This window comes from Prinia subflava, chromosome 1 (assembly GCF_021018805.1).
Source record: "Prinia subflava isolate CZ2003 ecotype Zambia chromosome 1, Cam_Psub_1.2, whole genome shotgun sequence".
Classification (NCBI taxonomy): domain Eukaryota; kingdom Metazoa; phylum Chordata; class Aves; order Passeriformes; family Cisticolidae; genus Prinia; species Prinia subflava.
In genome coordinates this window covers 71,784,206-71,810,472 of record NC_086247.1, presented here as the reverse complement: position 1 = coordinate 71,810,472, position 26,267 = coordinate 71,784,206, and the positions used below count along the sequence as shown (strand labels likewise).

Sequence of the window (26,267 nt, the reverse complement as noted above, 5' to 3'; positions counted from 1 at the left end):
ACAAACCAAAAAAGCTGGGAATACATAGAAACAGACTAAGGTGGTTCCACTGTTGGCAATGTTTCCAAGTCTTTTCTGAAGAGGCTAAAATCAGTTGCATGGTAAACTTAAATTACTACATGCTTTGCCTCTGACAGTGGCCTACAGCAGAGGCCTAGAGAAGCACAGGTGAACAGAGCAAACATGCAAGGTATAGTCCCTGGGCACCCTGACAGACTTCAATGAGTTGTGGTCCAAAAATCTTCCAAACAGAGCTTTTGTCTTTTACAAGTTCAGGCAAACTCCAAGTACTCATAAAATCCTGAGACTTTCAAAACTGAACTCTGAGTTGTACAAAAAAAAAGCCTTAAGGATCCTGTTGCAACAAGGACTCAGATTTTCAAAACTTCCACAGCTGATTTGGTAAGTAGAAATCCACAGCTTTTGCACTGCCACAGGTGACTATGGCATTTACAAAGAAAAGCATAACACATGAGAATATACACTAAAATGAGCTCCATTATAAAACCAAAAAAGATCAGGAAGTATGAAGCAGTGTATCAGAACAGAGGCATGATTAGCTCACTAAATTCTTGCTTACTCCACTGCAGATTCTCATCTGCAAACTTAGACACCTTTTGAAAACCAAACATTTGGTGACACAGGTTCTGTAATAACTTGTGTCCATTAGTGCAAGGTCTGCTACATCACTGGACCAGCAAGAACCTAACACAACTACACAGCTTTTTACTCTACCTTCCACTTCTTCCTATATCCTTTGTTTTTCAGGTTTGTCTCATTCTTTCTCTTTCCTTCAAACGTTCTCCTCAGCTGAGGACAGCAATGCCACACAAGAGCAGAGAGCAGCCTGCTCAAGTTGTGCATGGTTGCTGAAAGAAGAGGATGGGATCAGACAGCCAGCTTTGTCTTATCCAGAACAATTCCTATCATGACAAATGTACTTACTCAGGTAACTCATACAAGGCTGACTACACACTCTGTGACCCAATATGATCTCCATTTAGCCTCCCACTTTTCACTGCTCCTACCTCACTTCCACTTCATCTCAGTCTTCATAAAACATCATCACTGTAACCAACCAAATATTTCTGACCTTATCTCAACCCTGGGACTGTAGGTGAGAGAGACTCCTTGGAAACAGCCAGTGCTCCTGAGACATGAGCAGTATTTGACCATTCATTTTTGAAAGGCAAGAAGATCACATGACTATTACTGCCTCTGTAACCCCCTATTCCATCCACAGACCTTCACAAGGTCTGAAAATACCCAAAAGCTACATAAAGACAGACATCCTTACTGACAAGTAGGGAAAAAAACAGAAGCTTATATGTGACAAAATTTACAAAGCTGCAGAAAATACTTTTTGTCTCAATGCCCAACTCTCAGATTCTGAATTCATAATTAATTTGCAGCTCTGAATTGTCTTGCCAAATTTGGCAAAATACATTTATTTAAGTGGCAGGCCAATAACAGGGCTAGAAATGTTCTGACTATCACCTTCCTGAAACTAATCTCCAAACCTATCAAATGTAGAAGAAATTAAATGCAAGAATATAAGGAGAATCTTCACATTCCCTGCTGGCTGCATAAAACTCTCTTTCTAACACTCAGCTACATTCTTACTGCACATTGATTCAAAATGTCTCACATTTTCAAGTGCATAAAAGAAACTTTTTTAGATGTTATTTTCTTCTCATCTCATATGAAATACCAGGCTATCAAGTTTTGATTGTTTGTTTTTTCTGTGTTTTTGTTGGAGGCCATACAGTTGAGAGTACTTTGTAAAGAAAATTACAGTCCATAATGCTTTTAGTTACAGAACTAAGTTTTTACATTCTTACTCTTGGATAACAGCACGTAATAAACAGGCACTTCCTCGTTCCAGCCAAGCTTTTTATTTTGTTCTAGAATTTAACTTGAAGTGAGTTCTGTGGGAATTGAAATGAGTGCATATGCTAAGAAACACAAGAAGAGGCACAAAAGCTCTGGGCCATGCTGGAGCCCACAGTTAACAGAACATCAATGCAACAAAAGAAATAGAACAAAAAAAAACCCCAAAAACCTCAAAACTACAAACACAAAAACCAAAAAAACAAACAAAAACAACAAAGCAAATAAACAGCAAACAAACTAACAAGAAAAAAAAGTGCATCATTTCTAGTAGCAGCAGACCTGACCAGTAAATACAGAATTCATTCACTACTGCATACATAAAAAGTTTTCAAGAAGTCACTGAATCATTGTTAGAAGAGAGATAAAGACAACACTTTACAGTTCTAGTAAGAAAAATCACAAGACGTATTTTTGGCAGAAGGCTATTAAGCAACTGTGAGTATTGGTTGAAATTACGGATTCACAAAGAACAAAAATTTGACCCGAGATAGCGTTTTTTTGATGGCTGCATCTGCTGGCCTTCTCGATTATCAACAGCCACCACTCTAGCATGTGAAGAAGAATTCAGCTCTTCAGTAAATATTTTTCAAAACAGCATGGAATATCTCACCTTATCCATTTCACTTATACAGTGCATATCAGCTTCAAGTCCATGTGCACCTGCTTGCTGCCATATTTCCTCAGCTATGGCTTTTGCCTGCCCCTTCTGTGTTGCATAGAGAAGCAAAAACCTCCTTTTTGACTCACAGCACATTTTATATATATTTTAGAGACACTGCAGGGGAAAAAAGAATTTAAAAAGTGAATTTCTTGTAAGCAGAACAGCAAGATTTCACTTTGTTTATAAGATTAAAAAGAGATAAAAACAGCAGCATTGGTGTTTAAATCAGAAATGAGGCATCTACTCTGAAGTGAAGCCATTTCTTGTAAGAAAGCTTTGTAGATCAGGTTGCAAAGGACATGTGGTGTTTGTCCTATGTGCTGTAGTGCCTTGATGCTGCAGTAATGTTACAACATCTCTGATATCAAGAATCTAGTTTGTAAGCAATACAACATGAAAACTTCTTAAATGAAAATATATACTATTTTTATTATATTATTATGTATTTTCCATTTCATGTTAATGACTGCTTTGTTCTCTTTTCTGAGCTTTGAAAACAAAACAAAACATAGACCTGGTGAAGTCAAACTACAAAGCCTGAGGAAAAAAAATTAAATGCTCAGTTTCTTCTTTTTTGAAATCAGTAATTTTTGCTGCAATGAATTATACTTTATTGTCCTCTAGGTATTTTGGAGCACAAACACTGACTTTAACTTTGTATTTCAAAAAGGAGCTCCTTACACAAGTGCAACCTGACCCTGAGATTAGCTCAGTTGGTCACAAAGCTGATGTTAATAACACCAAGGTGTTGGTTTTGATGCCCACATTGGCCATTCACTTTGGAGGAGATGGACTCAATGATACTTCTGGGTCCCTTCCAGCGCAGACTATTCTGTGCTTCTGTGAACTACAGAAATGGCTCTTTGGGGTTTTTTCTCCTAAAAGTAAGAAACAATCTTAGAGAAATCTGCTGCGGTGTCACCAAGTTCCTCGCAAACAGCAAGATGAATGAGATGCACATCTTTATCCATTCACCTGTCCCATGAAAATTTGAATGCAAGAAGATTTCTTCCATTATTTTGACATAGAGAACACCACAGATATAAATTCAGGCAGCAGTAAATACGAGAGAGAAGAGAATGTCTTTAGAGTGGATATTGAAAAATAATTTTCTGTCAATATTTTGTCATTGCTAAGGAGGTGCAGTAGAACTCAAATACCTAGAATTAGTACTGAGAAATTTTCAGCTCCCAATCCGAGGTATGTCTCCCATTCCTGGGCCCAGTTTGCTGTATTTCACCTACTGCTTCCACAAAGTTCAACTACAGAAAGCATTCAGTGTCCTAGCCAGACACACTGAGTTATGGAAACCTGTGGTGACATAATTTGAGGTACCTCTTTTTCCTCTTTCTCTCAAGTGAAAACAAACATAGTGCACTTGTATAAGAATGCCGTACTCCATTGATAGGGCAGGATACTTCTCCCCACAGTACTGTAAAAGGATTTTCCTACAGGAAATTTATAAAAGCATAATTATACATCAAAAGTAGCAAAACTAAGTGATAGGTTCTTAAGACTGCCTATATCATACATGAATTTCATGAAAAAGTAATTACTAGAAAATTTTGAGGTTTTCCTTGTATTTTCTTATGTTTTTCATTTTAGTTCCCATTTTAAATTAATTACATATATATTATCTAAAATTATTACTAATTACCTTAACAGTCACCTTTAAATAAATTCATTTACATAACTGGTTTCATGTGCATGTGTGCACACAAAGTGCATACCACAGAACAATCCTCAAAACGATTTTTTACCTTCCTTTTCCAAAAGAAAGAAATGTGCTAATTATGATGATTCGTATCAAATAGCATAAATACAGTTTAAATGCCCCCAGATTCCTGTAGTAATACAGATTCATCCTGGTCATGTGCTGTGTTTTCACCTAACTCTCTTGTCAGCAGGTGGCATCACCCAACCATGAATGGATAAAACAAAGTCAAAGCGGTGCTTCATTACTACTCGTTCTCATACCTCAGAAAGGGAGAAAAGATAATCCGTTTACCACTAAGACCACACCATAGCACAGAAAGCTTCTATACAAGAAAAGCTGAGGAGTAAGCTGCCAACATTATAGCCCAGGCATTACCAACGAAGAGTCTGTTAGCACAAGAGTCAGCTTGGGAGCCTATCAGTGTTTGAGAAGCACAAAAACTTGCAACAGTAGAGGGAATGGACAAGGCAACAGAAGGAACAACAGCCAGGATGTGGTCTGACATGGTGAGATGTTGCCTAACAGTGTTATGACCTCTGCCTACATCTGGCAGAGCAGTCAGGATTCCTGTAAGACATTGTGAGCTTTCTACTCCAGCTAGTATAGCAACAATAAAGGGTGCAAAAACAAGCCACACACATTTTTGGTGCATATATGTGAACTTGGAGAGAGGTTTTTTTCACTGGTGAATGGACCAGTAGATTGCAGAGAGACACATAACCTGGAGCAACCACACCTCCCACAGACAGCATGTGGAAACAAGAGAACCCACGAAGCCGGAAGGGGCAATGATGCTGGAGATGCACCTGCAGACCTCCTGAGACAGGGTACCACGTGTGCATGCAACAGTGTGAATGAATCCTTGTGGCAACGGGAGAAAACACAATTAGACAATTCCTTGGAGTTAGAGACAGAAAGCTGCTTAAATATTTGTGGCATTTATTAACATCTGTTGCACTGTTGCTACTGATCTTAAATCTATAATTCAACTAACTGACTAGTTTATTTAACGCCCTAGAAGTTAATGATGTCAACAATAGACCAATAAATGCCTTTGATTGTGATTTGATCCAAACTGCACAAGCTGAAGAGTTTCACCCTGAGAACACGTCTTCTGTCATCAGCCATAAGATCTTTGTGCACAGACTGCTAAGTGATGCCCGTTCAAAGAGAGGAAATTCAGCCATGCCTACCTGCAGACGGACAACCATAAAGCAGGAACACACTTGCACTCAGACGAGCATGCTGCCCACACTGCTCTTGCTCGGCTGCTCTATACACTCTTCAAAGACACTATGCCACTTCCGTGATACAAGTTCAACTGGAATATAAAGGGGAAAAAAGGTAATTCTTGAGCTATCAAACTTTCTGAAGAATCCCTGTAACTTTAATAGTACTACCACACCAGCAGCCTTTAACACTTTGTCGTGTTGCAGACACACATCAAAAAACAACTTTTATACTGGGAAAACAACCTGTGATTTGCTGGATCAAACCACGGCTTAACACGAAAGAATTATGAAATTCCAAATTACAGCTCATCTGATCCAATACTTGGCGGAGTCAGCAAGCTAACAGTCCCAGAAGATTAGCAGGGAGTGCAGCAGCTCCCTAAGTGCAGGAACGGCCAAGGCACCCAGGAGTGCCGCTGCCCCAAACCACGCGTGGTGCCCCGGCAGTGCCGCGGCTGCACGGCGAGGACACACCGCGCACGGACCCGCTCTGTCAAATATAAACTGCGCGGGGACAGGCCGGATTAAAAAACAAACCAGAAACTTCAGTGCACACACTGTTAATTATGTCATCAGTAGATGGATAAACTCCTTAGATCCGCATTCAACCTGAAGTGCACACATGGAGGCGTTTTCCCCCTTCTGAAACTTAGAACGACGTCTTCTTTCTGTCATCAACCAGAGGAGCTTCACACAGTGCTCTGTGGCTTTAACCCAGCTTGTGCGACCGTGCCTTGAGACATGAAGCCATTCCCAAGCCACTTTTTCAACAGCTTGCGACTGGCTTAGAAGCATTCTAGGGCCGAGACAAATACAAAAGCGAAATACAAACCCTCCGCCCCGCGCACCTGCTCCGCCCGGCCCCGGTGCCCCCCAGAGCGGGGAACAGGAGTACTTGCGCTGGAGGACGCGGTGCGCACGGACACGAATCCCACTTCGGAAGCAGAGGGGCAGCGCCAGCCGCGGGCCAGGCCGGGCGGGATGCAGCGGAGAGGAGGCAGGGCCGGGGCGGAGCGGAGTGGGCCGAGCCGGGCGGGCCGAGGGCGGCCCCGGAAGGTCCCGGCAGGCGCCGCGCTGCCCGCGATGGCCGCCGAGGGGAGGCCGCGGGTGCTGCCCCGGCACGGCCGTGTGCGCCCCGGGGCGGAGCGGCGCGGCCCCGGCCCGCGGCAGTAGCAGCAGTAGGTGCTGGGGCTGGGGGATGGAGGGGCCTCGCCTCGTTGGTGTCCGTCTGCTGTTCGTCCGCCGTGCGGGAAGGCGCGGCAGCCTGTCACACGGGCTCGCCGCTCCCGGCATCGCTCTCCGCATTGCCTTGGGCTCGTGGGGGAGAGGGATCGTACCCACCTTTCCGGCCACCAAAAGAATTGGAGTGGGCTTTTTTCTGCATTTTAGTGACCCTGGTGCTTTTTCCCAGACTACATATCTATTTTTCTTCCTCTAGGTATCATTTCAGAACTCAAGTGATTCAAAATGGCTTTGATTAGCCGGAAAAGTTTCCAGTTGTATTCATCCAGCACACCAGCAAGCAGGTCTGCTTTGATGACCCTAAGCAAAAGGTTGAACTTCGTCAGGGGGCAGCGAAAGCCCCAAAACTGGAGCCCCGTGGCCATGAGGATGCTGTGTGTCAAAGATAAATCTCAGTATCTGTTTTGTAGGAAAAAACATGTTCAACTGCAGATGCAGCCACTCTCTGTTAACGAAGCTGTGCATCTTTGTGGCGATATCAGGAACTGTGCTAAATCAAATAATGTGTGGATGGATGAACAATTATTTTTCAAGAAGTTGAACAACCTTTGTACATCAAAAGACATTTTTTACTTTCTTAGCTCTCTAGAGGTGATGTCTGATACTATGGCCGCAGGAGCCCTGCAGAGGATTTCTGAAGTTGAGGTGGATGACAATGGTCTTAAAAACCCCGCACTGTTAGAGAATGAAGTTTTCAGGGCATTATGCTTCCAGTTGGAATTTGAATCCTCAAAACTGTCGAACACGGGCCTGCTGAATGCATTGCAGGCTTTGATAAGGCTTCGTGTAGATCCGCAGAGCACGCTGATGACGAGCCTGCTTTCGGAGAGCGAGGAGCGGCTCGGCGGGGGACAGCTGACTGCTGAAAATCTCTGTTCTCTTGGAGAGAGTTTGCTTGAGTTCGAAGGACCAAGCTGTGCGATGCTGGAACAAATTGTGAGGCACATGCAAGAAAGAGACATTGAGAAGTGGAGTCCCAGGGAAATAGCGATGGTTTATAAGATACTGCAAGTGACTGCGAGGGAAGGGCAACAATGCCAAAACTTGCTAAACAGACTGAACAGTGTCACTTTTCACACAGTTTCTCAGCTAAGCCCAAACTTTGCAAGTGTAATACTGAATTCACTGGTGGTTCTTCGTCAGACTCGGGCAGTTCTCTTAGTCACTGCACTGTGTAAACATTCAGTGAAGCATGTTCCCTATTTCACAGATCATGAACTGGTAGATGTACTGGAAGCTTTCCTGTACTTTGGGCAAAAATTGGAAACTTTTACAGAGGCACTGGAAAGACATGTCCCTGAGTCCATCCTCACCATGCATCCCCAAACAGTCAGCAAGGTCATGCATTATTGCTGCAAAAAGATGATCCTTTCAAAGCCCATCTTTGATGCAGTGGCAGAAAGTTTCATTTCCAATGCTGACAGACTTACCACTGACCAGATTGCTGCGTATATTATCCCATTTGGGACGCTTAACTACCTGCCTCCAAGTGCTTCTTCCTTGTTTAGGAAGCTTGAAGCTGTGCTGCATACCCGCCTGAGGCACTTCCAACCTCACACCTTGCTAAACCTGCTACACTCGTGTGTCCTTATTCAACGTTACCCAATAAATTTTCTGCCAAAAATATTTAGTCCCTATTTTCTGCAAAAGCTTCAAGGTAAGGAGCAGAATTTCTCCTGGGATGTTCCACATTTATTTCAATTTTGTGGTTTGTCTATTGTCAAGCACCTATTTTTTATCACTTTAATTTGTCAAGTCAACACTGACCTGATCAAAGTGACTGGAAAATAGGGACGCCAAAGGCTTTTGCTTCCTTGTCACAGTTGCCATTGTCTTTCATGTTATGTCATTTAGTTGAATTTGAAAATTGCACTGTACAGTTTTAAAATACAGACTTGAATTCCCTTAAAAGAATTATTTCAGTTAATCCTTCTGGTTTCCTAAAAAAATAGTGACCTGGTGTTCCCCATGTTTGTCCTTTGTCTAATACAGGATGCTAGAATTTCCTCCATGTGATAGTCTGTTCTTGGCTCTAATTATTGCATATTTCAGTGCTTTTGGACACAAATCTATTATGAACAACACATCGTTTTGAGTTATTCTCTATTTAATACTAAAGCATTTTACGGTCATTGTAGCGACATGTAAGCTATTCCAGAAAGATGACTGACTTAATAAGATTTCAGCTAAGATTGCTCTACTAATAAAACTAGGCTAAAGTTTTCAAAGTGATTAGAAATTTTGGTCATGTAATTTTTCAAAAACATGAACTACCTGAAGGAGTGGATTTTTACAAAGCAGACAAATCTCCAGAAATTATTTGGTATTATTCACAATTTGCAGGTTAAAAAAGATTAAAAAGTGAAACAATGAAATCCTGGGATTATAACTGGGGAGAAGTGGTTATAAGGAGATATTTAAATAAGACCTCAACTCAAATTTATTTTTCTGTGTAGAATGTCCTGTGTCTTTTGGACTCTCATTTTTTTGTGAAAGAATATGACAGTTTTAGCTAAGATTTTGCTAGTTTTGTATTTTTGTATTGATATTTCTGTAAATATTTTTCTCATTTTCTACCTATGTAATTTCATACTGATCTTTCTGTTCACTTAAACAATTACTGAGAATTTTAATGATTAAATAGCTTTTCTGCACATTGTACTGAATAGCTTTTCCTGACTTCTGCATATGGTTTGTGTGAAGATACTTTGTTGAAAGTACACCTGAAAACCAGAATGTTGTTGTTTCAGCTCAGCCACCTGGTTTGAACAGAGTTGTTATGTCCCAGCTTACCCAGCTTTTTCTGACTGTCACTCTGGAGTGCCCATTTTATGAGGTACAGTACATGTGAAACCAGAATTGATGTTAACAAGAGGTTATAAGGTCATTAGGGCCCTGTTTGTACTTAATTGTGTGTATTTCCCATAAAAAGCATTGGAATTGGACAAACCAACTTTCCCTGATGAAAATATGAAGCATTTCTACCTGATTGAATGACTTGATGTATTTGTATGAATGGAAACAGCTGTGTATTTCTCATGAACATGACAGCATTGAAGCTTCCTGAGGATGTTCTGGTAGTTGTTTGGATGACTTTAAGTTTCCATCAGATCATACCTCAGACTGTAGGTCTCTCAATAGACCTGGCTTTGAAATGCACAGAATACATTTGCTAGGATAATGTGAAGTAATTACAAAAATGTTGCCTCCCTTTTTTGATTTGGCTTTCTGTCCTTATCCAGGGTCCAAAACTTCTTTCAAAGTACCAAGTAAAGGCCTGTCCCACACTTCACAGTTCCCCTGATGTTCACCTCTTTAAAAGGGTGAAGACAGGATTACTTTATTTACTGAAAAAAAGAATATATTTTGCATCAGAGGTATCAACACCGTATTTCTATGTACTTGGTAAGTATCATTTCTTTCAATTAGTAATTAAATTTGTGTGTGTATGGTGCCAAAGCTTTCGTTTCCTTTGTGGGCATTCTAAATTCTGCAAATACAGAAAAAGTAAACTGGGATGCAAATTTCTGTAAAAGATCTGAAATTTGGGAACTTTAAGTAAATAATTTTTAGAGTCAGAGAAAGGAAAATGGAGAGAAAAGCACTGCAGCATTAATTGGTATTTACCCAGCCAGTTTGCGTTGAAAACAGCTGCTAACAGCTGCTTGTATTCTGTGGTTTTACTGCCAGCTCCTTATCCTTTAAACAATTTGTATAATGTAAAGCAAAAGGAGGCTCGCCCGATCTCCCTGCATTAGTGATGAGTAGAGAAAGGAAGGTGATCAGCCATGTGCCCTGCTCAGCTGGCTGCTCTCCCCTCAGCAAGAGCTGCTGATGGCACAGTTTGTGGCGTGTAAGACAGGAGTGAGCAGAACAAAGGGTTGTGTGCAGCAGGAAACACAGAAGGCAGTAAGGAACAAAGGCACGTGCCCAGGAGGGGTGGATGATAATAAGATGTTGAGGGAAGGGAGTCTTGGACACTATGGATGTCAGAGGGATTTAAAAAAATAAAAAAGGGGATTAAAAAAAATAAAAAGCAATTCCAGAATTATTGTGCATGTCAGCTTTCACCTGAATGTTGAAGTTAGCAGAGGGAGAGAATGTGTCTCTCCTCAAAGCTCTCAAAATTCCAGAGACGCTGGCAAAGTGCCATTTAACTGTATTACAGTTTTTAATGGACTTGGAATACTCCTTTGCTTGTGAGCATTATGAAAAGCTGAACTGTTACTAATTATCACCCATTTGTGTTAAGTCTGTACAACATTTGTCAGCCTTTTTTTGTGTGATTAAAAGAAAAAAAAAAAGGTGATAGTATTATAGTTATTTAACAAAACAACTGTGAGGGGATGAGAATTAAAGTAGAAAGTTTGTTATAAGAAATGACTTTTAATGTCACTTCTTTTTTCATATTCACAAGATATTGAGATTAAATTAGATGAAGAAGGTTTTGTATTGCCTGCGGCCCAACTTGAAGAGGTACACAGACGGTAAGACAACAAAAGAAACCACTGGTAAAATGTGGATTTACACTAAGCAAGAGCATATAGGGTGAAAACCTGGCAAAAATTAAGCTATTTGTAGTTTTGCTATTGACTTGAACAAAGTTCAGATCTCACACTGAAACCATTGGCAAAAGGGCAAAATTAACAGTCTGGTTTTTTGCTGATTGTTTTGCCACCTGACTATACAATGTCAGATGGTTGGTTTGTTTACCCAGTGACACCCAGAATCAAGTGATTTTTATTTGGATTATAGCAATCTATTCTGATACTCTGTAATTCATTTTCAAATTAAAACAAAATTCTGAGTGTATTTGTACAGATTGTACAGAGTCTGAAAAGAATCCTGCATAATAAGGATATTTGCTACAGATGCTGGTTATTTTTCATTGAGAAATGCCTAGGTTTGAATGTATATTAAGCAAGGGTTACTTTGGGAAGCCATGGATACAAAGTTAAGAAACCTGCCTGTGTGGTATTTGCAACTGCACTGCTGTGAATTCTTTGAAGAGGTTAGGCTTTTTCCAGAGTAACTATCTGCTGTGGTTTAAGCTGAAACCAGGACACCTTCACAAAACTCAGACACCAATACAGGTTCTTTCCAAGACCCTATGTTTAAATGCTTAAGAATGACCTTTAATGTTTCTTTTTAAGTAATAGCTTTCATGAAGTAAACAAAGTCAAAATATACTTAACATACTGAAAATTTAAACAACTTTTTAACAGTAGATATAAAACCTTGGTTTAAATTGATGGGATTTTTATCACCCAGAACAAAAAATATAATACATGCTATGAACCATGTGTACAGGTTTAATTTAAAACAGACGTAGGTTAAACTCAGCTTGAACTCTAATGGATTCAACAGGTAAAGTAGTAAGTTCAATAAATGTAGCTGCTGAAATTTTTTCTAGCTGAGGCAAGGTTTTTTATGTTTTTTTCCTAGAAGAATTCAAAACAGCTTACTTATCATAGCATTAAAAATACCAAATTCTCATTGACTTGCATGGTAATTTTTGTTCAGAGCAAATAAAAAAACTTTTCAGATCAGTTTCACTAAGTTTCAGGGTTTCACCTCCCCCCTTAAACTGAATGATTTAAATTATCCTGAACTAGGTAACTCCCATCCTACAGCTGAGTCAATGAGGTGTAAGAGGGAGGTGTTGTTTCATGCTTCTTAGGAACTGCAGTAGTTGTGGTGATTAAAATAACTGTAGTGGGTTTGTTGGTTTTTTTGGTTTTTTTGATATTACACTTATGCTTAATTTTAGAATTGCCCTGTGTGTTGATGGTCAGAATAGATTTTGTGCTCATAGCCACAATCTGCTGGGAGAAGAAGCTATTAAACAGAGACATCTTCAGCTACTTGGTTATGAAGTTGTGCAGGTAAAGTCCAAAGACAGTGATTTCCTTTTGCTGTGGCTGAGAAAACAAGTAAAAAATACTTTACAGTACTTAAAACTGTAGTTTCAATTAATTCCTAAAGCAGATGAAGTTTTGTTGGTTCTATATTAGGTTCTCTCTGCCTAGCTTTTGTCTTTTTGAGAGTGTACAGAAATACTTTTCTTCCTCGGATCAGTTAGTGTTTCTGTCTGTGTTTTTTGCCATATAGTTGCTGTTTGGAAGAGTTCTTCTCTTCAGTGATTAAGATTGAAATCTTGAATTAAAGGAAAATGTTATGGATTCTTGAGATTTTATTTTCCACTTATCATCACTTATTACATAAGCCTAACCCATAATATTTAGCTTAGTTTAAACTAAGTAATAGAGATCACTTTTTTTTACAGTAATCTCTATTCAGGTCATTTACAGATCAATAGTAAATGTAGGATTAAATCTTTAATTTTAAAACAAAAAAAGTATTTGATGTACAATTTTGCACCTCCTTAATGAATATCAGTCTTACCGAGTTGTTTATTAAAAGGTATTTCCAGCAATCTTTTTTGTTTTGTTTCCAGATTCCATTTTTTGAGATAAAAAATCTTCAAAATACCAGAAAAATGGCAGATTATCTACACAAAAAAATCTTTCCTTGTACATATGGACTCAGCAGCTGACACTGGAGAATACTACTGGATCACAAGCCTTCTATACTAAAAAGTGTAAATTCTGTGCATGGAAGAAAAAGTCTTTTTTCTAAGTAACTTCACCTCAGAGAATTTGAGCTTCTAAGTGTGAAACCTTCCAATATTTGGAACAATTGACATGTAAAGAGTAATAAAGATCATCATATTTTCTTATGATTTGTGTCAATACTATTACCAGTTTACAGATATAAGTGCCAGCCAGTCAGTGCTGGTTTTCCCTTGTATTTTTAACTGGTTCTAATTCAGCTGCAAACAGCCACATGTGACTATTGAAGGATACCAGCCAGTCTGAATGTACAGAATATGTCTATAAAATACCTACTAATCTGGGCTTTTCTTGACAGTATAAGAAAAAAAATTGTGCAATTTACTTACAGCTGCTCATGTAATTTCCCAAGTGTTTCATAGAACTAAAATTTGAAGTAGTTGCAGGAGCAATATTGGCTTATTGGTTTTACTTAAGAGATGTAGAGTGCAGTTCAATAAATAGCAATGCCTTACAGAAAATGAGAGCATTTTTAATAAAAAGGATTTGCTTTACTTTGTAAAAGTAAAGCTGCCACAGAATAATGGGCTTGCACAACCAACTCTGTGGGACCACCCAATGTTCCAGATATAGTCTATTTGTAGTTTGGCCTTTGGTGGCAGTTTTAGCTAAACTGTCTAAATGGGGCCATGTATGCACTCCAGAGTTCCTCCAGGTTGCAGAAACTCTGAGCACTCTGAAGCTCAGAACTATGTCCCATGGCAGCCCTTTTTGATGTATGAACAGAAATTCTGGAACTGAGAATCAGAACCAGTACCCACTTCAGTCAGAACAAGTGTGCCCTAACTTGGGTCAGTGCACTGCTTTTGCAAATGATGAAGGGAAAACAGGAGAGTTTTGGTTCTGACCACATCATGTATACTTGATGAACTCCCCTGCATTCCAAATTCAAAACGCATATTTTGGTTAGCTTGTGCTTCCTCCCTGTCTGGAATTACTATTTAGGAGTAGCAAAGCAGAATTTCCATTATCATCTAGTTTGATTTTTACTGTTGTTTTGATACAAAAAAGGTGAAACTTTCACATCATTGACATTCTGCATATTTTACCAGTAGATACAGAATATGGTCATTTTCTTCCTTCCAAGGCTACTGTCAATAATTTGTGAGTTGCAAGTGTCTTTCAATTGGCCCAACAATCTCTAGAGATTACTGGATGCAAAATCCACATCCAGAACATGATTTACATTATATATGATTTACAGTATTATACTGTCCATTCTGTTTGTGTTATTTGTTGCGTGTATAAAACCCTTCCTCACAGGAGTATGTCAACATTGACAGGTAAGGGAACAAGAAAAGGTAATGAGATGCTTTCCAACAGTGTAATAGTAAGCTCAGAACATCAGTAACCTAAGAATTTGTCATTCTAGCAAGAGAAATTGAAGGAGAGCAGCTGAAATGGCTTTGCAAACTAAATTTATAAGAAACTTATCACTAATACTGAAGAAATTGTCAGGGTGAGCACCGAAGAAAGAAGTGAACCATTCAGAACTGAATGAGAAACAAGTAGCGGGAGGAACAACCTGTCAAAGACCTTCAAAAGTGAGTAGGGATTGGAAGGGTGTGACATAAGCAGAGTAATGAGATAGAAAACTCAAGGTGGAGTTTTGATACTTTCTCCGTGGTAGAACTAGTGATGCCTGTTTCTCACACAGGCCAGAAGGTGGTGGTATTCTCAAACAAATTTGATTTCCAATAGATGATCAAACACAGATGGTTTGTAAATATAGTAAGTATACTTAAAAAAAAGCAATTTGTACTGACTGTCCCAAAGTAAAAATAACCTGCTAAGAATATGGCCATATTCCACCTCATTCTTTACTGGTATAACTTTGATACTGATCTTTGAAAAAGCATTGTGGTATTACAAAACATTTCCTTCTCCCTTTGTTCTTACTGTGATTCCTTTCAATTAATGCTGCTGAATTTGTTTAGTGAAGTTTTTGAAAAGGAGTGTAGCTGTTAAGGTCCTTTTGTCCATAGCCCATTGAAGAACTGCAGGTCATGGATAATGAAAGTAACAAACACCTCTCAGAATGGGCTGCTATGCACTCTGCTTCTCACATCATGCCAAACAATTAGGCTATCGATTGCCTAATTTTTTTTTAAGTAATGTACTACTTTTTCAGGTCCCAGATTAAGAAGTTGTTTTTGGTTGGGTTTTTTTGTTTTGTTTTGTTTCTTTCACTAGGTGTCTCACTGTACTTACAAATGACACAGATTTCCTGTGTCTAAATACCTGACAAAACCAGTGTCAGTCACAGCTGTGGACTTCCAGTCCTTTTTCTGCTAAGATCACTCTGGGTGTTCCTTTCTGAACACTACTACCTCAGCTTTAAACAACAACAGGATCAGTGGCTCTTGGGAACCAAAGTGATGCATACTTTGCAGGAGAAACTCCTCCCGAAATTACCTTAAAATTTTAGTACTAGATTCTGTGAAAGTACAAGGCATTAAATGTTTAATCAAATTTAGACATTTGTGCTAAACATTCTTTTTAAATGACTACTGCTCAAATCCTTGTGTTTTTTCCACCCTTTCTACCAAATTATTTAGTGCTTGTTCTGCTAGTATTAGTCTTTTTTCCCATTTTTTTTTTCAAATTGCATGCAGAACCAATGATGATTTTTCTTGTTAAATCAATCAGAGACCATTCCTATAGTGGAAGTTAGTGAAATGAATGTCTGAATTCAGCTAAACCCAGATTTTGTCTCTTCAAATGCTAAGCGCTCAGAAGTTCCTTTTAACTCAAGTTCCACTTGAAGTCTACTGAAACTGCTAAGCACATAAGCACACATTTTTGAAAATTCTGAGCTGAATATCCATTTCAGCTTTTGTGAACATAAAACAATGTCTCACAATTCTCTAGCAACTCTGTAAGGATTGAAAAATCTGAAAAACCACTGATACCTTGAGGGTCAAGCTTGCTCAATGTTAGATCTATGAATGGTTATGTAGAAGCAGTGCCCAGAATTACAGAGACAGTTTTTGACCCAACAGGTCTCATTCCTGGTGGTGCTGCCTAAAATGTTCTAAAAAGCTCTTGTTGGTGCTGCTCTTCATGAGATTTTTATGAGAACGTAAGGAGAAGACGTGCATTTTAATTAGCATGAGAAAAAGTGCAGCTGCTATTTCACCCTACTTTTGATCCAGATCATTCTCATTAACTAAACTGTAGAAGAGAAGGGAAAAGCACCATATTGCTTTCCAAAATGGTTTTTATTTTTCCCAGAGAAATGTGGCTGATGAGATGTCCCGTGGATGCAGGCCTGGAGAAGGTTCTTTCAATGCGTAGGGCGGCTGCCTTCGCCGTAGATTGCTGCGTGCAGGCTGTGAACCCTTGCATGCTCTCTGGTTGCTGGTTCCAAGGGCTTATGGACACGCTTCCCGTACTCTGAAGAGGTCAACACAGGAACAGGTCTTGCCATTTCCTGTGAAAACACAAAAGTCACCTTAGAAGAAATCACAGGGTGAATAGACAACATGGCAGCTCCCTATTGCTAAATGTGCTGTGGCCAGGGGGAAAAGGACTGACAGAACTGTACAGCATCCGCTATATGGATGTGTATTTCTTTAGTGCCCTTACTGTTCCATCCCTGTCCTAGTTCTTATGTTATTTTATCTTAATAAACCATGAGTGTGTCACTAGATGACAAGATGGTAAGATACGGAGCTGTGGGTTGATAATTTTTTACACAAATACATACACACACATGTGATTACTATGTGATTACTGGTAAACTAAATGCTAGAAAAGCATAGATTTTATTTTTCTTGTGCTCTGAATTGCATGATTCTTTTAAAAAATAGGAAAGATTTGTGCCCCCTGTTACAGGAACACCTACCCTGCTTGCACAATTCACTGAAAGCACAGCATGAAAAAAATCCAAGCCTAAGAAAAACCCTGAGCAACCACTAGCCCATGCAAGCTTTCCCTGAAGGAAATAAAGCATATACTACTTTATTTCTGCACAATGAAAGGTTTTACTAAAAATACTTGTAACTGTAAGATTACAGAAATAACTGCTTTGCAATGATGGAAAGTGGACTTGATGAAAAACAACCTGACTAAGAAAAGATTTTAAGCTTGTTCTTAGTAAGCTGCACTTTTAGGTGTCTGTGTAGTCACTATCTGCAATCAGCAGTTCCTTCCTGTGTTATAGCAACAGGGAGCTATGGAGTCAGAAGGGAAAGACAGGATTTGTATGTTTTTCTTTCCCTAGCCAAACGTCTCAAATTTATCAGGCTGCTTGTATGTTTGCACACTGACCAACACAGTAAGCCTTGGTCTGCAACTTGTTTTTCTAGTCTTAAAATATAAATAGTATCTAAAAGGCGAATCAAAATGCAGATGGCACACCATAGTTCAAACACAAGGACAAAAAAATCTGCCTGAGCAAATCAGCACTTATGTCCTGCAAGGATGCAGGTGGGAGACAGATTGGAGTGATCTCATAGCAGGGCAGCTAAGAGACATTTCCAGCTTCATGGAAAGAACCTGAACTGATTTTAAAACAAACAAACAAACAAACAAACAAACAAACAAACTAACTAACTAACTAACTAACTAACTAACTAACTAACTAACTAACTAACTAACTAACTAACTAACTAACTAACTAACTCAATAGAAAATCTCATTTCAAAACAACCATTTATCCCCCAGTTCTCCTGCCCACCTTACTCCACTTTATTAAAATCAGTACGAGAACTTTTAGCCCCAGCAGAATGAAAATCAAGTCAAGGAGACTGGGAGGCAAAATTAAGACCATTTCCTCCCCTGCCCTAGTTGTGAATAAATGTTGAAAAATGAGAAACTAAAAAATTGTTTAGCCATCAAGGAAGACTGCTAGAAATTCAGGGTTTACAGTGCTAATGACAGGCAGCAGGACGTAATTCCAATAGTTTGTGTTCCTTTTAAATAAATAAGGTTCAGTTTTTAGCATCCTTGGTAGCACAGCACTGACTGTGCACACTGGCATTTCATCTTTGTGGGTTTGCCTTTCAGCGAGTTTCAGATTTTCCAACAGTTGGCTGGGAAGCGTCCTGCTACCCGCCCTCGCAGCGTGTAATTCCAGCACCGCTAGCACTTGGAATCAGCAGTGGCAGCTCTGTGCATGCACTGCACTGCAGCTACTCAGCTGCATTAGCTGAACTGAATACCTGTCACTGTATTCTCGAGTTCTGTGAGTGCACCCAGGCTATCTGCAGGACATGAGGGGCTTTCTTGCAGTAGTCTGCTTTTTTCCACTTCAAGTAAAGCAGTGTACTGTGGTGGGTTCAGTCTGTCTTAGGTGCTGTACTAGAACTATGTCAATTGTGGTATTTTTATTCATTATATTTTATATAGTTATTATTATATAAAGCCTGAGAGGCCCACTGTGCTAATTAAAGATGAGTAAGTGACCTGCACTGGTTACATCCAGTGTTGGGTGTCATCACATGCAGGAGGATCACGTTGTGGTATTGAACAGCTGCAGGTTTGATGTGTCTCTATGCTAATTAAAGGGCTGGATTAAGGGACACCTGTTTGCTTAGTCCCTTGTGTGCACTGCCCAGCAGAGCTGGCATGAATTTAAGTTTGCCATAAAAATTTGCTCTAGGAAGAAAACTAATAGGAAAGTGAGTTTTATTGATACAAGAATCCAGAAAAATGCCATAACTTTATATTGATGAACTTAGTACATGGATTTCCCACTTAGAGGTTGGGCTTGGTACTAGGGGAAGGAGGTTGTCTTTGTTTTCTTTAAGCAAAAAGTTTAACTTCTAATTGGAGTAGTCATTTACATAAATGCACAGATTTGCAGCTGAGTTATTAGGCATGAGCAGGTGATGCTAATGGGCACTCCTGGGCTTTCATTTGGGAGCATCTAACACTTCCTGCACTGTCTGATAGAGTTGAAGGAAGGGCATTATGGCTATACACTTGCACTCAAATATCTGGCATATATAACTGCTGATGAGATGAATCACAGTCGGTGGGCTTTGTCAGAAAGAAATAATTTTGTTGCACAGAAATCAGAGTAATTTGAACTCTTGTGTCCCTCTTTCTTCTCCGTAACAAACCATCAAAGTGAGCAGCCATCCCTAGCCTAGCCATCACTTTTACATCCCATGAACCCATTGGGATTTTGAGGTCATTAGTACACAGAGGTTACCCTTCATTTAGTTTTAGGCAGCCTCTACCTCTATGTGCAGTTTTGTATGTATAAATATAATTACATACACAGGCACTTAAATACATATGTGAATTATTCAGATGCTGCATGCAAAAATATGTACATATACATTTATGCATATATATTATAATATTTCTGTTTCCAAGAGAGTATTACCTATCAGTTTGCACATCAAATCCAGATTCTGCTGGCCTGAAATGCCCGTGTTTTCTGATTGACCACACCTTTGCACTAGCTCCCTATGAATTTCCTTCCTGCAGGGCAATCTGGTGTAGGTTTTCCTAACAAAGTCACCAGCTTCAGAGACTCGGGTTTTCTCAGCAAATGCTGGCCTAGAGAGGGTGGGTGTCAGAGGACAGCAGTGAAGTCATGGCCTCTGAATCTAGTCCCCTCAGGGAGAAGAGTTTTTAAGTATCACAGAAGTAACTGCAGAACCACCTGAAGTACAACTCTTGAGGGGCACAAATGGTTCAGAGTACACCCTGCACTCTGCAAGAGAGGATTTACCTCTTCCCCCTTGCTTTAACTTGCATATGTCATGTCACCTGGAAATCTGCAGGATATGAATGAGCAAGAGCTAATTAGGGTGTCTTCATGGGATAAAGCTTTCTCCAAAACCTGCAGCCTGAGCACAATGATGTCCTCCTTCCAATTCCTTTCTTACCATGTGGGCTACATTATAAAGGGTAAAACAATGCCTATAGCCCCCAGTCATGTCAAAATGTATAAAACACCTTAAACAAAGATAATTATGAATTTATCAAAGGGTTACCTCCTCATGAATTTTAAGGCCACGACCCTTTACATGTTTTCTATCACATCGTGAAAGATATTGGTCATAACCTTCTGACATTCCGAAAATGGCATCATAGGTGAAATCTCCTGTCTTGAGAGAAGAGGAAAAAATGGCTAATTCACACAATTGCTTTACTTCACAAATTACAGAATACATGTAGTCAAATCAATAACTAAATAGTGCATATATTGCATTAGATGAAGAAAACTGTAATATTACTGACCTCATTAGGGAGTTTGGGCCGGCCCTTTTGAATAGTTTGCAAAATTACCTAATGACAGTGGTATCATTTATTTTGTTTAGCTCTGAAATTTCCCTTGTGGCAATTTACTTTATTTTTTCTCCCCTGTAATCTGTTGTAATTTTGGAAATTTAACTGATCTGTTTTAATTTTCTGCACTTAGTATTATCCTTCCTAAATTTGTGTATTTGTCAAATGATCTGGCACAATTATATAAAAGCAAAACAGGAACTTTCAAAAAGACAAAGGTACCCTGCACTGTAAACATAATTTAATTTCTGATTAAAGCAGAATTGAGAAGCATGCCACAGTGGTAATCCTGTGGTGATCCAGTGGTATGCATCACACACATTTGTCAGGCATGAAAATAAAGCACACCCCAAGCCATAGTGTTTTTCAACTGCTGATATAGTTTGCATCCAAATAAGCAACATAAAAGATCTGCTCTTCTAACAGAGAAATTTATGAATTCCAATCAAGAAGTTCTCATAAATGGAATCAAAGCAATTTCAAAACTAAAAAACTTTTCAAAGAAAAAAAAAACAACACCAAAACCAAAATCCCCTACTGAAGGATGCTGCCAGTTGTTACTGGACTTCATTAAAAGGTCTATATTCTATTAAACATGTCAATCATCATTGGCTTTGTGCAAGGCTGACTAGAAGAATGGTGCATTTTGTTGGGGTTTTCTTCTCTAATTTTAGTGTGTCCAATTTAACCTTTGAAAATCTCATGCACTTTGAGTCTTTCAAATTACAGTAGTATTCTCCAAATATAGTCAAGTCATGGCAGGTCAGGAAGGTTATAATGGTTCCATTAAAAGGGAACCATAATTAAGAGCACTAGTGAGACACTGCTGTAATTTCAGGCTTTATTTGTAAAGGTATCTCCAATACTTGGTTCTGCAAGAGGAGAGATTATTTTGTATTTAACCTATCTATCCCTTCACTTCTCAGAAACCATCGAGCTTCAGAGGATTTCAGGCATGTTCAAGAGCACCCTGCACATGATTTGTCATTCCATGATTATTTCTGTGCTTCCTTGCTTCTCCTTTCCTCCCCATGCTACCAGTTTCATTCAGTGGGCATTTAATTTGTATTCACCACCAGAAATATTATTTGTTTTTTGCTGGTATTCATGTGGCATTATTTGTTACTCATTTCAGAGTATGAGTGTCATTTGTTGCTCATGTCAGAGCAGATAATTCATCCTTACTGGAACTCACAGATAGTCAGCCAGCCTGTTATATCAAAAACTAGCTCTGTCCCAGATATCTGTTGAAGATTTTCTGCCAGATTTGTAGAGACAACAATTCTTTGCTCAATACACTGACAACTTTCTGCTGCTGTTTCTCTTTGTTGTAAAAGATAACTTGGTTGGCCTGAGTGGTGGTGGTGGTGGTGGTGAGCTGTTTCTTAAACTATCAGAGCAAGTGAGTCACACAGAGCTGATGATGAATGTGCACTCAGGCTAGGCATCCTCTGTGTACTGCTGCTAAAGCTAAATGCTTTGCAAGCATTCATTAATATTCCAGACACACATAAAATAGGTAATAGCTTTCTCCACATCTCAGAAGAGGAAACACGAGGCACACTGGCTACGGTAATTTACGTAAAGCAATCCAGGGAGCAACTGTCAGCCAAGGGATTAAAAGGCAGGAATTTCTGGCTTCTGGCCGTGCAATGAGCCCATCTTCTCCCTACTTCTCTGTGCTTCAGTCTCTGATACATGGTTGGTTTTAGGTATTTGAGCTGCAAAAAGGAATGAGATTCCTTTTGCTCTATAAATAAAAATATCCAAATTATCTAATTCCTAAATTGTGCAGAAGAATAGATTGAATCTGCTTCCTCCTCTGTGGCCAAGGCCTGGGCTGTGAAGAAACCTATTAAACAGCTGTTATCACTTTTTGTTTCCGTGCCACTGGAGCAGCATTTTTCACAAACTAGGCCGTTGTGAGTGTGAAAGCAGACCTCTAAGGAAAAGCTTTACCATATTGGCTGCTACTTCTGTGCAGACTGGTGAGCTTCACCAGACCCAAGAGCACCATGCCAGCCCTCTGACCTGCCCTTGCCTTACTCTTGTTGTGCTCTCCCTACTCTTTTGGGAAGCATGGCACCAACTCTGTCCACTCACCTTTGGGTCAGATCACCTTGCCAAGGTAATGCTGGAATCAACACCAGAGAGTCTGATATTAGAAATCTGCTTGTCTTTTAGCAGGGCCACGTGGTCAGTGCAGAAAATTTGCTGTTTTTTTCATGCCCAGCACAGTGCTCTGGTCTGTACCCTGCCCACATCCCTGGGACACAGGACCTGCAAACTCTCACAAACCACCAGTCAGGGCTGCCCCATGCTTGGTGCATTCAGCAGCTTGTCACTTGGGTGAGGAGAAGATTCATGGGTTGTACTGATTGTTATAAATTGCCATAGCATTGCTTGTTACATTGTCATAATAGGCATTTCAGAACTTTTTTATACTATTTTTTTTGAGAAAAAAGCCTGTTAACTTCAATGTCTCATATGACAGTATCTCATTCATAGAAAAGTTCACCACCCAGGAACTGTAGCTCAGCTGAGGCAGAAAGTGTAAGATTGTTTTCATTTCTGATTTTCAATATGAGGACAGAATGAGGAACTATGGTGACATAATGCAGCAGAGTGAGGAGTGAGGCTCTCTGCCAGCGCTCTTGAGTTACTACATATTGAGTGGCAGTGTACCACCTTCAGAAGCATTCAGTTATGGAGGCATATGTTCATGTTACTGTTTCGAGTAGCTCTATTGGCTTTATTACAGCTGACCATGTGGAAAATTTATGCAATGCACATGGAAAATCTTTTCCCTCATATGAAAATGGAGAAGTTTCTTATAAAAGGGTTCACAAGAGTGTGTGTTACGACAAAATCCACTGGTGCTGCATCAAACCCTAGTGACAGATAATGCCTTTCCTAGTGTTCCTCCTAAAAATGCCTCTCATTTCATTGATACCAAGTGGTCTGTTCATCCTCAATCCTTGGCAAACAATGTCTCTGCCTTCTCTCATTATCCAGTGAAAGACTTTACCCTCATTTGCCATTCACAAGCAGCAAACACACTTTGGAAAGCCCTTTGATGGTGAAACCTGCTATTTTGGCATTAGATAGCCTAGTGATAGAGATTTATGTGCCACATTTCTGTATCAGAAAAAAATTCTTCACCTTGAGTGTGGTGAGGCATTAGAACAGGTAGCCCAGAGAAGCTGGGAATGCCCCATCCCTGGAGGTGTTCAAGGCCACGGTGGATGGGACTTGGGTCCACCTGGTCTAGTGAAAAGTATCCCTGCCCACGACAGGGGGTTGATACTGTATGATCTTTAGCTCCCTTCAACCCAAACCGTTCTATGATGCTATGACGATTTTTGGCACCTATCTGACCAGGTCCCTCATGATGAGGGCCGAGCCTTTGCACCGAGTCGGAGCAGGCGGTCTACACTGCGCAGAGACCCACGGGGAAAGCTTGTCTCTTCGCCCCGCGCCGCTCCCGGCCTGTCCCCGCCCGGCTCCCTTCACTCCCTCACCTTGTGCGGCCGGTTGAAATAGCTGAGCTCCGGGGGCTCGTCCCGTTTGGTCGGGACGAAGCTGAAGGCGGAGAAGGAAGCGAGGGCAGGCCGCCTCTTCCCCGGCGCGTTGTCGAGCGCCTCTAGCGCCAGGGGCGTCCCGCAGGCTCCGGGCGTGCGCGGCCCGGGGGCGGCCATGTTCCCCTGCCGCCGTTACCTGGCGACGCCGCCGGGGCCCCGCGCCCCCGGCCGGGGCAGCCCGGCAGGAACCGGCCCCGGGCGCGGCCGGGCGCCGGGCGGGCCGCAGAGCTCTGTCAAGCCTGGAGTGTGAGTTCCTGGACACCGGATAGTGGAGATCTGGTCTCAGTCTTGCGCAGCGGCTCCGGCTCCCTAGTCCTTTGTGTCCTTAGAAGCTGGGGAAGAAGGTTAGAACAAAGCCTAGCCGAAGGGGACTGATTTTTTTGCTGTGGCAGCTTGCACTAGGCCCCAAATCTCCCTCTAAGTGGGTAAGGTGAATAAAACCACACCACAGCATGGAATTTCCACCAGAATAAGGAACCAGTGTCTTGAGGAACTTGGGCTTCTCTCTTTGGACAGAAGGTCACATACTCGGGCACAGGCTTTCACGCTCTTGAAGTCTGTCAGGCTTGATGCTGTGACACTTCCTTGGGGACCCTGTTCCAGTGCCCAGCCACCCTCTGGATAAAGACTTTTGTGTAATATCCAGCCTAAACCTCCCCTGATTTAGCTCAGGTCCTGTCATTGATCACCACCAGAGGTCAGTGCCTGCCCCTCCTCTTCCCCTCATGGGGAAGCTGTAACTGCAGTGAGGTCTCCCCTCAGCCTCCTCCAGGCTGGACAGACCAAGTGCCCTCAGCTGCTCCTCATACGAGTTCCCCTCCAGACCCTTCACTATCTTTGCTGCCGTCCTCCAGACACTCTCTAACAGCTTAATGTCCTTGTGAAATTGTGGCACCCAAACCTGCACACAGGACTCGAGATGAGGCTGCACCAGTGGAGACCAAAGCAGGATAATTGCCCAGCTGGCCATGCTGTGCCTGATACCCCCCAAAGCAGGGTTGTCCCTCCTGGCTGCCAGGGCACTGCTGACTCATGTTCTACTTGCCATCAACCAGGACCCCCAGGTCCCTTTCCGTGGCACTGCTTTCCAGCATCTCATTCCCTGGGTTGTACGTACATCCAGGATTGACCCATCCCAGGTGCGGAATCCAGCATAGGATGCATAGCCATTTCAGGCAATGCAGTTGGAAAGTTCTCTCACATACTTACTTGTGTTGGGAACACTGAAAATAAGTGTCTCCTGGGTTTAAATTTCAGACTGACTGTAAAACTGCTCTGCCCTAGTAGCACCTGGCTCCTAGTTTTGATATTCACCCCATAGTTACCCTGGTTTGATACATATATCTAACTATGCCCATGCCGCTTCTTACTGTCATCCTCATCCTCCGGGATCTGCGAGTAGCTTGGTTTAGTTTTCTGCAATCACAGTTGTTGAGCTACTGTCCTGTAGGCACAGCATTATTGTTATTATTGCTAGAAGTATCTTTTGGTAAGCACTTTCACAATAGAAATCTCCCAGGCATCTTGAACTTTAGCAAACATCCAAAATTTGTTTTAAATCCCCCAACTTTCAGAGTACTAAAAATCTTCTCAGCTGATTGTTTCAGGCATCTTGGAGCCAGGCAATAATTTGGGCCTACAAGTCTCATCCCTGTTATGTAGCTGTCATTCTCCCTTCACAAATCCACTGAATAACACAGACTCCCGCTTCTTTGCAAATGTGGCATGGAGGCTTTATAATCCGCAGACTGGTGTGGGTGGTTTTTTTAATCATTTATGACAATTTCCATCTGCTTATCTAATAATGTCCCTCTACCAATTAAGATCCTCTTCTTTCTGTAGCATAGGCCAAATTAGCACAGCGTAAGCGAGCAGTGAATTGAAAATCCAACAGCTGCCTTACATCAGCTTCCTAAGCAGAGACCTGCTTGCCATTGTGCAAGTGCTTTTCTGTAGTTTAGTCCGAGCACAGAGAGATAGCAAGCCCATTTATAAAAAGCAGCTCAGCTGAAACTGCAGCTAAAAATAGAGCCACAAGAAACTGTTCGTCAGAGATACCAA

The 26,267-nt window shown here is 40.8% G+C and overlaps 3 protein-coding genes across 10 annotated transcripts in view; 1 reads left to right on the top strand and 2 right to left on the bottom strand.

Moving 5' to 3' along the window:
• The window catches only part of MTRR (5-methyltetrahydrofolate-homocysteine methyltransferase reductase), a 28,368-nt gene extending 21,864 nt beyond the window's left edge, over positions 1 to 6,504 (bottom strand). Inside the window, exons 1-3 of one of the 7 annotated variants that reach the window (XM_063399688.1) lie at positions 5,465 to 5,595; positions 3,890 to 4,002; positions 2,504 to 2,668 (exon numbers count right to left, since the gene is read on the bottom strand). In XM_063399688.1, coding sequence (XP_063255758.1) covers positions 2,504 to 2,647 — 144 coding nt within the window. In that variant the 5' untranslated portion in view covers positions 2,648 to 2,668; positions 3,890 to 4,002; positions 5,465 to 5,595. Of the gene's footprint in view, positions 1 to 735; positions 880 to 2,503; positions 2,669 to 3,889; positions 4,003 to 5,464; positions 5,596 to 6,335 lie in introns of those variants that run through there. The other 6 variants (XM_063399706.1, XM_063399715.1, XM_063399680.1 and 3 more) reach the window with 6 other exon arrangements.
• A 27-nt stretch (positions 6,505 to 6,531) lies between these two features.
• Positions 6,532 to 13,484, top strand: FASTKD3 (FAST kinase domains 3). 2 transcript variants are annotated; one of them, XM_063399745.1, is made up of 7 exons: positions 6,532 to 6,681; positions 6,942 to 8,402; positions 9,496 to 9,581; positions 9,988 to 10,150; positions 11,163 to 11,232; positions 12,516 to 12,630; positions 13,203 to 13,484. In XM_063399745.1, exons 2-7 carry the CDS (start codon positions 6,971 to 6,973, stop codon positions 13,299 to 13,301), a joined length of 1,965 nt encoding a protein of 654 aa, XP_063255815.1. In that variant the 5' UTR covers positions 6,532 to 6,681; positions 6,942 to 6,970; the 3' UTR covers positions 13,302 to 13,484. The 2 variants fall into 2 exon arrangements, with proteins under 2 accessions (XP_063255815.1, XP_063255824.1); XM_063399754.1 differs by having other exon boundaries at positions 6,571 to 6,685.
• A 3,097-nt stretch (positions 13,485 to 16,581) lies between these two features.
• CFAP90 (cilia and flagella associated protein 90) lies at positions 16,582 to 24,462 on the bottom strand. Its single transcript, XM_063399767.1, has 3 exons — positions 24,147 to 24,462; positions 20,331 to 20,444; positions 16,582 to 16,810 (listed from the first exon to the last, which is right to left on the bottom strand). The coding sequence occupies exons 1-3, from the start codon at positions 24,321 to 24,323 to the stop codon at positions 16,664 to 16,666; spliced, it is 438 nt and encodes a 145-aa protein (XP_063255837.1). The 5' UTR covers positions 24,324 to 24,462; the 3' UTR covers positions 16,582 to 16,663.
• Positions 24,463 to 26,267: the final 1,805 nt, after the last annotated feature.

Bases quoted from the DNA above. Each gene is read 5' to 3' on its own strand.
- FASTKD3 (XM_063399745.1), top strand. From the start codon at position 6,971: ATGGCTTTGATTAGCCGGAAAAGTTTCCAGTTGTATTCATCCAGCACA. The intron at 11,233-12,515 runs GTAAGACAACAA...GCTTAATTTTAG, and splicing joins CTTGAAGAGGTACACAGACG to AATTGCCCTGTGTGTTGATG. The intron at 12,631-13,202 runs GTAAAGTCCAAA...TTTTGTTTCCAG, and splicing joins TTGGTTATGAAGTTGTGCAG to ATTCCATTTTTTGAGATAAA.
- CFAP90 (XM_063399767.1), bottom strand. From the start codon at position 24,323: ATGGCCGCCCCCGGGCCGCGCACGCCCGGAGCCTGCGGGACGCCCCTG. The intron at 20,445-24,146 runs GTGAGGGAGTGA...TCTTCTCTCAAG, and splicing joins ATTTCAACCGGCCGCACAAG to ACAGGAGATTTCACCTATGA. The intron at 16,811-20,330 runs GTAACCCTTTGA...GTGTTTTCACAG, and splicing joins GCCTTAAAATTCATGAGGAG to GAAATGGCAAGACCTGTTCC.